Genomic DNA, 14,764 nt, shown 5'->3' with positions numbered 1-14,764 from the left:
ACCATGAGAATACTCAAAAGTTTATATAAACAGTTCATTTAAATAAAAGATCCGTTGAACATGTATGTATATAATTTGATTTAAAAGAAGTCTAATTTCTTTATTGTATACATATATACATTTCTTCATTTCTTCAGAGATGTAGTCATGTTCATGTCTCTATTCTTGGGTTAACACTTTTTTATGTTTTTTTAAGTACCTGTTATTTTTCACGTGAAGTAATCTACACATTTATTCAAAAATCAGTCCATACATGAAAAATAGTTTGTTGTGCTAGTTGTTGCTATAGTTAAATTGATCGTCGCGCATGTGCGCCGAAATCACTGTACAATAGAAACAATCCACTATTTGTTGGACAATGGTTCATCATCCTTCTTTGACCACACACGAACCATTTCCTAATTTACTATTTTGAAATTCGAGAATAGAACCTAAATGTTCACTAATTCATAATTGTTGTTCAAAATGACTCTACCATTATCAAGAATAGACTATGTAGCTGTGGGTGTCACTTCTAGAGGCACGACAAAGATATTCTCTGCAACAGAGCACAGGCAAACTCAGAAATTTGCTGTCGGTGATCATGATGGAGTATTACATGTATATGGTAAGTTTTCTGTAATCTACCCTTTGAAACTGTTTCAATATATAAAACTATTGATACAGGTATGAAGAAAGGTGAGCTACAGATGTCATTCAAATCTCTGCCTGGACCCAAGATCACTAAACTGGCTTTAGGAGGTACAGCACGGGACAAGATTTTCATTGCCCTTGACAATACCGTGAGGGGATACACAAAAAAGGGAAAGCTGTTCTTAGATTTTGATACGAACCTCATAGATCCTGTCTCAGCAATGTCAGATATTATTTTATAATCATATACAAGTACCAACAAGTTCCCCTGTAAAATGTATAGAATATTAATAGTAATAATTCTTTCTAGGTATGTGCTTGGTCCAAACCTTGCAGCCTGTGCCAGGGATCTTTATCACAGATACCAAGACTGCAAGGATGCTGACTCTTACCTGGCTGGCGAAACCTTGTACGATGTTCTCCTTTTGCCTGCTGATAGTTCCACCATTTATGCACTTCTTGCTTGCGGAGACTGTGCTGTGAGTGTTGAAACGTGTGACGTTGAAAGAACTAAATTGACTGAATGAACTTCACTTCTTCCAGATACGTGTCCTGTATGGCACTAAGACTCCAGCAGTTCTGAGACTTCCAAGTGTGCCTACTGTACTCGCCTTGTACAGGTACCTTGTTATTAATTACCTTATACCTGGTATTGTTACCAACAATATTCTCCTCTTTTGCAGGGAAGGGGATGTTGAGTCCAAAGATCGTGTTCTACTTGGAACCATGGATGGCAGAATAGGGTTACTCATTCTTCAGGGTAATAAGACTCTAAGGATCACCTGGCTGTTGAACATGACAGGCTCTGAAGTCACTTCTCTGGACACGTATGAATTACAAGATGGCATGGATATACTAATTGGTCGGCAGGATGGTACTGTTGAAGTATATACTTTCCCCGATGAAGACACATTACCATCCCTTCGTTTTCGTCATGTAGGTACAGTATAATTAAAAGTCAACCCTTTTAGGTTATTTGTTACACACTGATAAGATGGATATTGGTATTTTATAGGATTGGATAGAAATTTGAAAGAGACATTAAACAACTTGTATCTTTTTAGAATGCCAGTGAAAGCATCAGCTCAGTGGCAGGCGGAGTAATTGGAGCCGCAGGATACCCTGAGGTTCTGGTTACAACCTATTCAGGACGAATATTTGGCTTGACCACCAGACCACCTGGACTTCTAGAATCTGATCAAAACGAGGGCATAGCGAAACTGAAAGCAGAGATCCAGCAGCTGCAGGAAAAGCTGAATGAAGAAAAGGAAACAGCTAACTTTACCGTTGATCCTTTAGCACCTTTAATTTTGTCGGTGAATCACAGGTAATTACGGGTGATTTTTAGGAGTGCAACGAAATGTAAATCAATCACTTTCAGAATGGTTTTGAACAAGGAGGATGCATCGTATTCACTTTCCATAGAACTCGATACTCCAATTGATAATATTTTGATACAATCAGATACACCAATAGCGTTGTTGGATGTTGAAAGCAATAGTGCAGTTGTGAGCCTTTCTGCATGTAATCCGAAGGAAGGTAATTTTGTACTTGCCACGTACCGTTGTCAAGTAAGTAAAAATGAATGGGGAGTGATCGTTAATTGAACAAGTTTGTCATTTAAATTGGTCGTTATTCGAACAGGTAAACATTAATCACCTTGAAATGAGATTAAGAACTATAGAAGGGCAGCCAGGTACTTTGCAAATCTATGTGACTTCACAGGTACGTTTTCTTTTGTACATGTAACATGAAAAATATAGAATTTATAAATACTTTCCAATATAGGTACAGCCAAAGTGCTGTCGTAGAATATCCATACCCATAAGTGCCCTTTCCCTTCACGTAAGACAATATGAAGATGACAGCACAGAGTCTGTTTGTGGACCTTTCAACGAATTGAAAGTGATTGGAAGCTTCACCGTTGCTGAGGTACATTCATAAATATTATTTCAACGTTATCTTTCAATAATCATGTTTCACATATTTCAGATGCATGCTTGGCTCTCTTTGGTATTACCTAACATTCCTGAAAGGCCTCACTTGAAAGACGGTGAAGCAGTTTTAACATACGTCTCATCTTTTGTGGGTACAACCCTGAAATGCACGTACAAGTAAGTCCATGATTGCACCTTGTCGCTCTGTGTTGTACATTTTAGCAATTTTCAGGAAAGGAAACGCTGTTTTCCTGGGTGAAAATATATCCAGCATTTTAATTCTAAGAGACATTTTGACCAGGGAGGCAACGAAAAGGAAAATCAAGCTAGATGTGTTTTCTGGTATGACGTTCTTCTGCAGAAGTATAGATTACATTTACATTTGTGTCCTAAGGCTGAGTGTACAGTTAATAGAACAATTCGTGTATACAAATTACACTATAAATATTTTTATAGATACTTCAGATGCCAGCATATCCAGGGTATTGGAATTGGTTTTGCCGCGATTAAATGCTGCCCATGAGTTGATTACGAAGGTGAAAATTTTAAATGTACTCGAGGAATGGGAATTGAAGGAGAATCCAAAAGAAACACTGTGCTCGGAGTACCAAGAGTTGCTGCAAACGGAAACGGAAATCAAATCGCAAATGACGAAGGATAATGCAATTTTAGACAGGCTGCATGCAGTTATTACCGATCTCTATGTTGATTGGGAGAGAGCAAAACGAGCCCGCAGGTAATGGTATAAATAATATGACGTGTATTGATAATATAGTACAATTAACAAAATTTTGCATGCCAATTTTACTTTTCGTCTGTTTCTTCTTTTATCTTTAGAAATTTAGGTTAAACATTGAATTCTTCATTTGCCATTAGTTCTTTTTTCAAATATTGACCATTTATTCTATCAAGCTATAAATTATAACGAAAAGATCAGGAACATAATGTTTAACGCAATATCATGAAAATAATTGGTACATTATTTCCTTAATTATTCTATTAACAATAAAATCTTTACTCATTATCGTAGTTGCACGTATATTAAAAATTAAAGTCCATTTGAAAAAGTCATTCGGGAAGAAGTTTGAAAATATTGAATAATAAATTGCACCACAATAACTTTTTATGTACAATCCCATGCGTTTCAGACTCACTAGCAAAGATGCTGCTGAGAAACTTAGCGCAGCGCTCGAAACGCGAGAATTAGCTCAGCTTCTACAAGCTTTCATTAATACAAATAGTACGGTGCCCGCACCATCTTCCACCCCTTCGATCACCTAAGACTGAGCTGTAGACATTTATTCTGGAGAATGCAATAAAAATGGACCACACAGTATTTCTATAAATGTCTTCACGTAAAAAATATATTTTTCAACGACCATTCGCGATATATAAACGGCTAACTTACCTAGACTTAAAAATGTACAATGTTTCCTTGATTAGTGTTAATTATAGTACAATATGTATATATATATATGCATATTCATATATATGTATATCGTTACGCAATTAAATTGATATATGTTTTTAGGATTTCCTTTCAGCTTTGTACTTTCCCGAGTTTCCTGCTAAGAACAGTCTTACGAATATTATTTAACCAGTGTTATGCGTCGTGAACGCGCTCCCTTAAAAAGTATACCACAGAGAAACTGGAAAGTACACTATGCATATTACATAGGGCAGTGTATCGATGCATAGCAAGTCGACTGATCATTTACAATGAAGTTTCGCCATATGTCAGAAAGCTTCCTGTTTATAAACCAGACATTCTAATTTCAATTGCTGCTCAGTGGTTATAGTACAAGTTCTTCGGTTACACACCCAATAGTCGTTACATGAAAAAATACGGCCTGCAAATCAATAATTCAAGAAAATAACTCCCTACAGTAGTTACTAGTAAATTAAGGGAAATTTAATGAAATTAACTTACATGTTGTCAGCAGTACGTACAACCGCTTCCAATGGATCTCGGTCTGGATTTGCATCAGGCGTAGTTGTTACTGTGTACTCTAGAGTCGGTCCTCCTGCATGGGGCAGAATGCTCTCAGGATTATCATCCGGTGGGATAATCTCCACGACACCTGTCGCCTCCACTTCCAACTTCAAATCTCTGACCAGATCATGTATCGTTTTTGCCTGCGATCCCTTGTCAGCCTCCTCCTCCATGGAGTTTACGGTCTTGCCCGACATCACTCTGGTCAAAGGCCTTTCGTTCCTTCCCCTCGAATGCGTGTGCATGTGTCGTTTCATGTCGCTTCGTACTCTGAACGGTTTCCCACAAACTGTGCACGCATGCGGTTTCTCGCCGGTGTGTATACGACGATGATTCTGCAAGTAGCTACTCGCCCGAAAAGTCTTGTTGCAATACTCGCACCGGTAATTCTTCTCGCCAGTATGGATCCTTCTGTGAACGATCAGGGAATATTTCCTAGCGAAGTCTTTGCCGCAATATTCGCATTGATACTGCTTTTGCTCGGAATGAATGCTCGTCGAATGATATTTCAAGTCGCCCCATTGACGGAAATGCCGACCACATTCCTCGCATTTGTACGGCTTGTCGCCGCTGTGAAGACGTTTGTGTACCTGCGCACCGAAAACAGCTCAGTTAACCTCAAAATCCTACGGCGGTTGGATCCATTGAACCAGAAAATCGAAAAATTTATAATTGGAACCACAGTGGACACTTGATATACTGCCGTTTGGCATATTGCCGCGGGAAACACACCCTTCACACGTACACTGACGAGCAAACTCCGCTTCCGCTAGGGGAAAAAGTAATGTAAGGGAAAGACCTCTCACTTGGTAAATTTATTTTAAGTACTGAAATAAAGTTTAAATCGAACATTAATTTGGCATAAATTTCAGGAATTCCCAATATCAAGTGCTCAACGGCATTTCTCCTTCGCCATTTTCCAAGCCCATAAATTCGCCTTCCCAGGAGAATTTTACTCTTTTACAGCCACGGCAATATATCAAGAGGTCACTGTATTTCATTAGTGTAGAGTTCAATATAATCATAACAATATTTGCATTACCTTTAATGCACTGGCAGCGAAGAAACTTTTCCCACAGACTTCGCACTGATGCGGCCGTTCCCCGCTGTGTGAACGCATATGATACACTAAACTATTTTTATGATGGAATGACCGGTCGCATTGCGGGCATGTTACCTCGTCATCTATGGAAATAAAGGACTGTTTTAAAACACGCTGTTCACAAGAAGAAATCTTCGTACGTGGTTATACACACTTGCTTTCCGTGCTTTGTAAACTTTTTTTTTCTTTGTTGTCGGCGGAATATCAGTCTTTTCTTTTTCATGCAAGTCCTGCTCGTTAACTGTTGACGGTTTCACATGGTCCCTATGTACATGCTCCGTGACATCGGTGATAGTCCACAGTGGCGATGCATTGTTTACAGTAGACAACGGAGATTCCGTGTCATCGTCTATGTGTGCACCAGTCTCTTCCACTAAAAACATTGGAAGCAATGTTAATCGAAGTAGAAAAATTGTTGATGTTATTCAGAGCACACCGTACGCTTACCAACACCTCTGATGCCCTCCATGAGATCTTCAGGTTCACTGAATTCTTCGATCACAGTGTTTTCAAGACTTTGGACCGACTCTTGTACAGATATCGTGATGTTAGTATTTGTTGCTTGCGCTATTCTTGCTTCCTGCTTCACAGGTTCGTAATGCACCTTAAAGACGAACGAACGTTACGAATAACATCACAGCTCTGATAACTTGATAAACCATTGTAGAATCCGAAATACCTTAAGATGCTCAAAAAATGTTAATTGACTACTAAATCTAGAGCTGCACAGTTCACATTTGAACATGGGAACTTGCATGTCTCCAGACGGTTCCGTCTTAGCAACGTCTAAATTCAACTTGCTGGTATCCTTCCTGGCAGAGCTACGCTTCGTTTGTTGTTTCAATTTACGGGGAATCCTCTTTTTGTGCGGCAAGGACCTCTTCGGTCCGGAACTCGGCGCCGCATCCTCGCTACTATCCGCCGACACGTCAATCTCGTACTCGCTCTTCACATTTATGAATTCCTGCTTGACATTATGAGGAACTCGTTTGAAAGGTTGCAAAGTCGGATATACCGGTGGAGCACTTGGCTCTGGTACTGTTTGAATGGAATACGTATTAACAGGAGTCAATGTTTCCAATTGAGAAACATCTGGCAAAGTGGGATCCTCGTGTTGTGATTGACTATGAAGTTGCTGCTGTTTCTGTTGTTGCTGCAATTGTACTGCAACTAGAGCTGCTGCCAATCTACGATCCTCCTGCACAAAAAGAACAAAGATTTAGCTTTTAACAAGTAGAGGCAAGGAAAAAAACATTTACCTCTGTTAGTTCGTGCTGTAACAAATCTTCCGCTTCATAATATTGCGTTGCTGTACCATAATCTGTACCGACACCAGCATTGATCATATCGACAACCATTCCCTCGGAAATTAGCTCTCCATTCAACGTTAAGAGTGGCACACTCTTGCCTAGAGGCTCTCCATCAGCCCTCTGAATGGTGATGTATTGCGCACCTTCCATTCCCTCCAGCAACACAGCTTGGGCTTCTTCCGTCGTAACTTCCATAATTACTTATTACCACTGCTGATGGGAAAAACTGTACTCTGTAATTATTTCCTACCCATCTGTGAAAGCTGGCTGGTTGTGCCTGAAAGTAAAGTTACATTTTTAAAACCAATAATCAGTGTACAAAGATATACTGATGTGTTTTTCACTTCTGAGGGCAAATTACGATTGCAACCTAATCCTCTGAAACGTTTAACTTTTCGATTTGAATTGATAGGCAGAAAAACATTGGAGGCGAATTATTATTTTTGAATAGGCTTAAATGGATCCGGCGGGCCGGGAGCACGATTCGAAATTCCCGCGTTCTCATACTTTAGAGATGACAGAGGAATCAAGGTCACTGCACCCGGAGCTCGCAGAAAATTTCTCTCACGGCTTGATTCGCGTCCCGGCGAGAAAAACCGCTTCCTCCGGCCGTCTTGTACCAATCTTCGCGTGTCCAGATGGATTTCTTCTCTCCTTTCGTTGGAACACGAGCGACATAAACAAAGCAAAATATTGAAACACTGTAGGACAAAATGTGACAACAGTGCTTGGGTCTTGACGCCATTAAAACGGATGTTCCCTTCCCCTTCTAGTGTTCGCGATCGTGATCAGCGGCACCAACGTGAAGCTTCGAAAAGTACTATATAGAAACCATTGAATCAAGGTCTTAACCATAAAATAATATTCCTTCCTCGTTGTCGTCAACGAATTCTTCCGATATGTTTTTGGACCTTGGAAATGGAGAGCGTGAATGCTCGATCGACACGTTCCCATACCGATTTCGAGCACCACCAGCTCACAGGGACTCATTCTCCCCGAATGGTATTGGGCCCGCCTGCCAGATGACTAAGAGCACTTCCGGGAGCAGAGTTCAATACAGTAATATACGCACAATTACCGGAAAATGTCAAAATAGTATTTACACTGGTGCGATACTTTCTCTCGTGCAAATTGTACTGCTTTAGATATTCGCGGTTATCTATTCGTCTATTCGTTAAATCTCGCTAGAATGAGTCATTCGGCTGACATACGTTTGAAAGGTGATTTCACTTCGAAATCCGGCCTATCAAAATCGTAACGGAATATTACGGTATTCGTATTGAATTACAGAAATCGAAGGAACGTATGGTTCTTACTTCAGTGGGAAGCGGAATTGATACGGTTGAATCGGAATTGTTAATCCCCCGTTGATCGTGTAATTAGGGACGAGGGTGTCCACGGGTGGCTTCCCCCCTTTGTGCTGTCATAGTCAGCTGACTCGGGTTCATCGTCGATTCATCGTGTCTGACAAGGTTGTTATGACTTTTTTAACATCTCGGTTACACTGCGTGCATCATGTTTACGTCGTCGTTAGCCTGTGAAACGTCGTAAAACTCGATGGAAATAATTTTCTGCTCGATGGAAACGTCGTTCGAACCCGCTTATCTCGCCGTCGTGTCAAGGAGCATCAGCTAGGTTCGTTGTAACCTAACCAGTGGACCAGCACACGCGATATCGTAAGGAGGGTCATCAGAACGCCGGTTTCTGCTTTCAGAGGCTCGAACTGGGGACCGACTTGGAAAATTATGTGATACTTTCCCTGCTCTACTTGAATTCACCGCGATGGCTTCTATTTGTCGCCGCTGGCGGCTATGGATTCTGCCAGTTTTAACTTGCCTCTACGCGCTGCTCATCATTGTTTTGGTGCCTATTCTGTTGGCGAACTCTATTAAGAATGGCTTCAAGAAGCAGGATCAAGGAGCTCTGGTCGGTGGCGCGTTTGTACTGCTGGCATTGCCCATTGCTTTCTACGAGATTGTGCAACACATGATATATTACACACAGCCTAGACTGCAGAAGTACATAATCAGGTGAGTCCGTTGTTATTTGTTGGGTTCGCTTTGGATTTATAATGTAAGGTGAGCATGGCTGGTGGTTGAAGTAGGAAATGGACAGACAGGTCGGTTGTTGGCTATTTATACTCTGTTCTTTCAATATGAAGGATATGTACCTAATCAGAGATTTGAGGCTTTCATGGCCGGCATCATACAGTTCTCACTGTTGAGGCTTTCGGGTTCAGCTGACCAATTAAATTTCTCTTTTGATTGGTAAGCAATGAACCGGAACATGACCAAGCTCCAGTGTATTAGAGGAGCACCACAAGACACACACCAGCATCAGTGTGTCTTTGACCCCCTGATGAAGCTACCTGTAATGCTTGCGAAACGTTAGGAAAACGATTCCACAAGGACACGGCTTACACCCGAAAGCCTCAAACGATATGTACCTGATTATAGTCAGTAGGTTAATCGGCTGTATACTGGACACATTTGACACAGTCTGTGTTATGTCAGCGGGTTAATCAGCTGTGTAGTGGATACAGCTGACAGAGTCTCTGTTAAGTCAGCTTTATGTAAATTGAGGGAAAGGTATAGGAATACAAGAAAGAAAGAGAGAGTAGGCCTCCTGTTCTCGTACCTCTTACCAATCATGGGCAATGAACCTATCTGCTGTTCTCAACCTGACTATAACACTTGTTGATGTGTAGGAACTCAAAATAATATACAAATACAAAGTATTGGACATTAAAATAGAAAATTATGAGAAACTCGGATTGAAAACTCTCTTACTTAGATCGTTTTTGTATGATATTTTTACACGATTATGTAAATATAATGTACTTAAGCAAATGTATGCATAAAGTATCTACAAACTTGTCTAATGGGTCTGAATAACCTTTAAGAGCAACTTGCTGTTGCATCCTTGTTGGGAGTTACTTCTTGAATTATATAAAGGAGCTTTGATTCAGTCATTAATTGATCCGTTTTCATGTAGAATACATACCAGTACCCGGTTACATAATACATGTGTGGGTAGTATATGTGTGTTGCTATAAGCAGATTGACCATTAAATGGATATCTGTGCCATTGTTGATAAGAAAATGTAGAACCAACAATCGAAAATTGAAATTGCAGTAGTGATGAAAAGTTAAGAGAATAATATTTCGTTAAACAAAAATTTAAAAGTTAATAGCAATGTAATTAATTTTATACTCTAATTATATATGCAAGGTTATTCACTTAACTTAACGACTTGAAATTGTGAAATACAAAAGTTGCATGATTTTGAGAACATTTGTTAGAATAATAGGGTTCTTTTTTACATTGTTTACACATAAATTTTTGAAGGTCAATTTTTTTTAACGGAACACTATTTTTTACGGAAATTAAAGGACCATTCAGAACTGAGTAAATAGGTATTAAGGTATAATAAGTCTAAAGTGAATATTTATTGAAATACTTACAATATAAGTTAGACTAATTTTCATGGAGAATAATTCAAGAATGTATTATTAGTGTATCTACAAAAATCGTCGGAAGTATACTAGACAACGTGTGTCCGTCATTTGCCCGACGATTAGATGTCTTTATCAGCACGAGCGGCCGACAGTTCAAACACCTTTTACAATCAAACTTTCATTGTAACTATCTCAGTAAATACCCACTTTCGACGCATTATGCATTAACACTTATTCGATCAGCTTTTAACGATCTTTTAATTTTCGTAGAGAAATATAGGGTGTTCAATTTTTTAAAAACTCAAGGTGACCTTCAAAACTTTACGTGTAAACAATAATTATTTGTATAATTAAATTAATATTATTATAATAATTATACAATAAAATGTTTCCTTTGAAATCCTGTAAATTTTGCTTCATACGCTTTTTCGTACAACAAATTGTTTCGAGTAATTTCAAGATAAAAAAGGAGGAGATTAAATGTACTTTACGTTGTTCGCAATATTACGTTACTTTTTTTCGTCATTTAGTTTGCGACATTATTATTCTCGTAGCAACTGCAACTTTGTATTATGGTAATATATGCGATGCACGTATGTCTTAGAAACTCAAGGTCAAAGAACTGTATTGATTGACCTTTGATACAGGAAAGGTCAGCAGCCACAGATATAAGTAGCTAAAGACTATAAGTGAATAAACCCATTTCTTATACGATCTAGAAATTCTAAATTTTTTAAAAATAATAGACATTTTTTTTATAACAATATTTAGTTTCATAAGAATAATGTTTTAACAATTGCCGACGAACGAAAAAAGATTTTTTTAATCGTATTTGTCGCAAAAAAGACCGTTTACTGCATAAACAAAATAAAAATTGTAAAAATAAATTTAAAAAAATAAAAATATTACTATTCATAGAATATTAAAACAAAATTCACTTTCCTAGAAAGTTGATACAGAACATCATGTATAACTCAATATTATTGTTTAATAATCGAAAATCTAATTGTATTGAAAAATGTATTGTTATAATTAAAATATGTATACTAAATTGAATACACACACTGATAATTTTGTATTATCTTACAAATTTGCAATGTTAACATTGTAGCTCACTTATCATATTTAAATGCTTCAGACTTATTACACAATTATCCAGACCGTTTCTTATACACACAGATACCAATCTAACTTTGATATACCGAGTGCTTGAAAAATCTGCGACTGCGATTCAACGTCTAACCGAAGTTATAATACCATAAATATGATCATGTTGGATCAGTGTATTAGAATTTATACATGTAAAAGTATCAAATAGATATTGATTTATAATAAGTATTATTTTTACTTACTATAAGTAAATTTTATAACTTGTTTCAGAATACTATGGATGGTACCAATTTATGCAGTAAACGCTGTAGGTATACACAATTCTATTTTGTAAAATCATATATTCTTTTATTCTGTATATAATGCTTTTTTCATTTTGTACAGTGGCTTGGTCTGGTGTATCCAGAAGGGAGTATATACGTGGATAGTTTAAGAGAATGCTACGAGGCGTATGTAATATACAATTTTATGATGTATTTATTGGCCTATTTGGACGCGGATCGCCAATTGGAACACAGACTTGAAATCTCCCGTCAAGTACATCATATGTTTCCCTTGTGTTGTTTACCCGACTGGGAAATGGGAAGAGAATTTGTACATATGTGCAAACATGGAATATTGCAGTACACTGCTGTTAGGCCCATATCAACTTTAATATCATTGTATGTATTCTTAATACGTAACGTTACATTAACAATGTATCCTATAAGTATCGTGTTTGTTGTTTTGTAGTTAGTCCTGTCCTAAGTTCTGTTACAAATGTCGTCGGGAATGAAATAAGAAACATTATTTTCAACTAATCAGAATTTGAGGTCACACTTGAGTGTAAAAGAAACATAATGGTAGTAATTTTAAAACAACCCTATGATTTTTCACTTGTATGCAGTTACAGAAATATATTCTGATCGATTGAAAATTGTAATTTCATTCGTGTAAAACAACCTTAATATATTTGCAGCAGCACAAAATGGTACAAATGTATTTCACACAGATTCCAAAATTTTCAGTATTTGTGAGCTGAATGGTGTATACGGAGAAGGTGAATTCAGAACAGACGTAGCGTTTCCGTATATGATTGCTGTAAATAACTTATCGCAATTCGTCGCCATGTACTGTCTGGTGCTCTTCTACCGTGCCAATGCGGATGCTTTACAGCCGATGAAACCAATCGGCAAGTTCTTATGTATCAAAGCAGTCGTGTTCTTCTCCTTCTTGTGAGTTCACACAAGTCTGAATACGCCCTACGAGGATTAGTATCGTAAGATTTGTCTGTAATCATCTTTCTTGTGTTACAGTCAAGGTGTACTTGTTGCGTTGCTAGTGTATTTCGATGTCATATCAAGTATCTTCAATACAAATGACATGGATGATATCAGGAGTATATCGTCGAAACTGCAAGACTTCCTAATCTGCATCGAGATGTTTTTGGCAGCGGTCGCTCATCACTATAGCTTTTCTTATAAACCATTTGTAAATCTAGCACAAGGACAAGCATGGTGGGATGCATTCAGGTAGCGAACAGTTTTTATGTACACCTAAAAAATTATCTTTCTTTCTCAAAGTACAATAGTTTACGTAGCGTACCGAATTCCCAGCCTAACTAGGTTCAAAAGTAGACGGTCGTACATATACAATTCATTTATATTTACAATTTTCATCTACAATTACGTGAAACTTCATTATTCAAAAAACTCATCTCTTACTCCTGCGTTATTATATAGGGTGTCCCAGTATTGATGGTACAATCAGGGAAGAGGTATTTTCTACATGAGAAAATAAGTTGAAAATATGGAATACATTTTTGTTCATTTAAGGCAAGGCTTTGTTTTCGAGAAAATCGACTTTGAAAATTAATCTGAAACACGTGCATTGGTCATGGTATTAACTAGAAACGGAATGCAATGGACAGACACGCTAAACAAGTCCTATTAAATCGCACGCGTATCCAGCAGATGTACCATCAATACTCGGACACCCTATATACTGTCACGTATACGAAAATAAGTTAGGTCCATCGTGTGCGTAAGGGTCAGTCAGTGAGATATTTAGCTTTACAACCGGCATTTAGAGAGGCCTCTGAATACCACACATATTTATGAATGATTTATGACCGGTCGATCTCACCATTTCAAACCGTAGACCTTTTTCTATTGACTGTTTTTCCATACGTGAATTGAATGACATCTGTCGACCGAACGAATGTTTACATCTATGAAGGACCTTTTACTTGCAGAGCCATGTGGGACGTCTCGGACGTACACAACGACATAAAAGAACACCTGGGGGTAGTGGGGTCGTCGTTGAGTCGCAGGATACGTGGTCGCAGTGCTTATCAGCAAGCCTGGAGCAGCGCAACGGAACGAACGTCTCTGTTACCCGAGGCGGCGGTGGTGGCCATGGCCAAAAGTGCACCAGCGTGTTCATTTTCTGGTTACAATACGGGTGAGATGGGACAGAACGATCCAATCGATCAGATACCAGACGTGCAGGATACCAATAACGCGGTGAAAACGTAACTCTGACAGTGTGATGTGTCTTGGACTCTCGAGAACATTCGAAGTGTCAATGTCGTCCTATTCCTAACCTCATCCAGGATCACTCTGTATCGCTAGTGCATTGTATGTTTAACGAAAAGAAAGAGGTCTAGTTTTGCAACGAGCGTGCTCCACCCACCCTGTGTATTTGTACAAATTCTCATGTCACGGGAGACGATTTGCAACTACGAATTAAGGATTTGATACGTCACGACGTCACTGCGAGTAAGTGTCGTTTAACCACACGTCCATTTAAAACGCTTTTTTCCTCCTTATTTGCGGCCAAACCATTCGCGCCTTCGTGTTACCAATGGTGTACTAGCAAATAATTGTATATAGTAATGTTTATACATAGAACAATATATCGGTGCAGTCCTATTTATGAACGTGTTGCGCTAATTTATTGCTGGTTTTACGACCCTGGAAGTATTTGGTGTCAAAAAAAGTTCTCTATTAACGATAGATTCAACGAAAATTTTTTATTGTTTAGTAAATAATGTGTCGATATCAGTACATAATTCATTCTGTTTAGTTTGTAAATTTTATGGTATTTTCACTTTTGCATTTGTGATATGAATTTGTACACATTTAAGAATTTTATCATATCTTATAATCTATTGTTTTCTCTGCACAGTTACCAGTTACTTTTGTTTGTATAAGTCTCTTTAGCAAGTGTTTTCAAAATTT

General features: G+C 38.2%; 3 protein-coding genes across 3 annotated transcripts; 2 read left to right on the top strand and 1 right to left on the bottom strand.

Annotated features, from left to right (window-relative positions):
- The first annotated feature begins 465 nt into the window (after positions 1–465).
- On the top strand, positions 466–3,905 carry LOC107186999 (Bardet-Biedl syndrome 7 protein-like). The gene is made up of 13 exons (XM_015574988.1): positions 466–607; positions 667–856; positions 944–1,112; positions 1,177–1,253; positions 1,317–1,569; positions 1,698–1,960; positions 2,015–2,204; positions 2,278–2,358; positions 2,422–2,565; positions 2,626–2,747; positions 2,803–2,912; positions 3,027–3,306; positions 3,719–3,905. Exons 1-13 carry the CDS (start codon positions 466–468, stop codon positions 3,849–3,851), a joined length of 2,154 nt encoding a protein of 717 aa, XP_015430474.1. The 3' UTR covers positions 3,852–3,905.
- A 3-nt stretch (positions 3,906–3,908) lies between these two features.
- On the bottom strand, positions 3,909–7,185 carry LOC107187000 (zinc finger protein 354A). The gene is made up of 7 exons (XM_015574989.1): positions 6,925–7,185; positions 6,345–6,863; positions 6,113–6,269; positions 5,820–6,038; positions 5,606–5,748; positions 4,501–5,153; positions 3,909–4,420 (listed from the first exon to the last, which is right to left on the bottom strand). The coding sequence occupies exons 1-7, from the start codon at positions 7,168–7,170 to the stop codon at positions 4,402–4,404; spliced, it is 1,956 nt and encodes a 651-aa protein (XP_015430475.1). The 5' UTR covers positions 7,171–7,185; the 3' UTR covers positions 3,909–4,401.
- Positions 7,186–8,249: 1,064 nt separating this feature from the next.
- LOC107187019 (transmembrane protein 184C) lies at positions 8,250–14,454 on the top strand. Its single transcript, XM_015575009.1, has 7 exons — positions 8,250–8,610; positions 8,690–9,005; positions 11,814–11,850; positions 11,928–12,205; positions 12,551–12,757; positions 12,839–13,054; positions 13,777–14,454. The coding sequence occupies exons 2-7, from the start codon at positions 8,758–8,760 to the stop codon at positions 14,057–14,059; spliced, it is 1,269 nt and encodes a 422-aa protein (XP_015430495.1). The 5' UTR covers positions 8,250–8,610; positions 8,690–8,757; the 3' UTR covers positions 14,060–14,454.
- The last annotated feature ends 310 nt before the right edge of the window (positions 14,455–14,764 follow it).

This window comes from Dufourea novaeangliae, unplaced genomic scaffold (assembly GCF_001272555.1).
Source record: "Dufourea novaeangliae isolate 0120121106 unplaced genomic scaffold, ASM127255v1 scaffold96, whole genome shotgun sequence".
NCBI lineage: Eukaryota > Metazoa > Arthropoda > Insecta > Hymenoptera > Halictidae > Dufourea > Dufourea novaeangliae.
The sequence above is the reverse complement of the archived record's forward strand: the minus strand, read 5'-3'. Positions and strand labels throughout refer to the sequence as shown.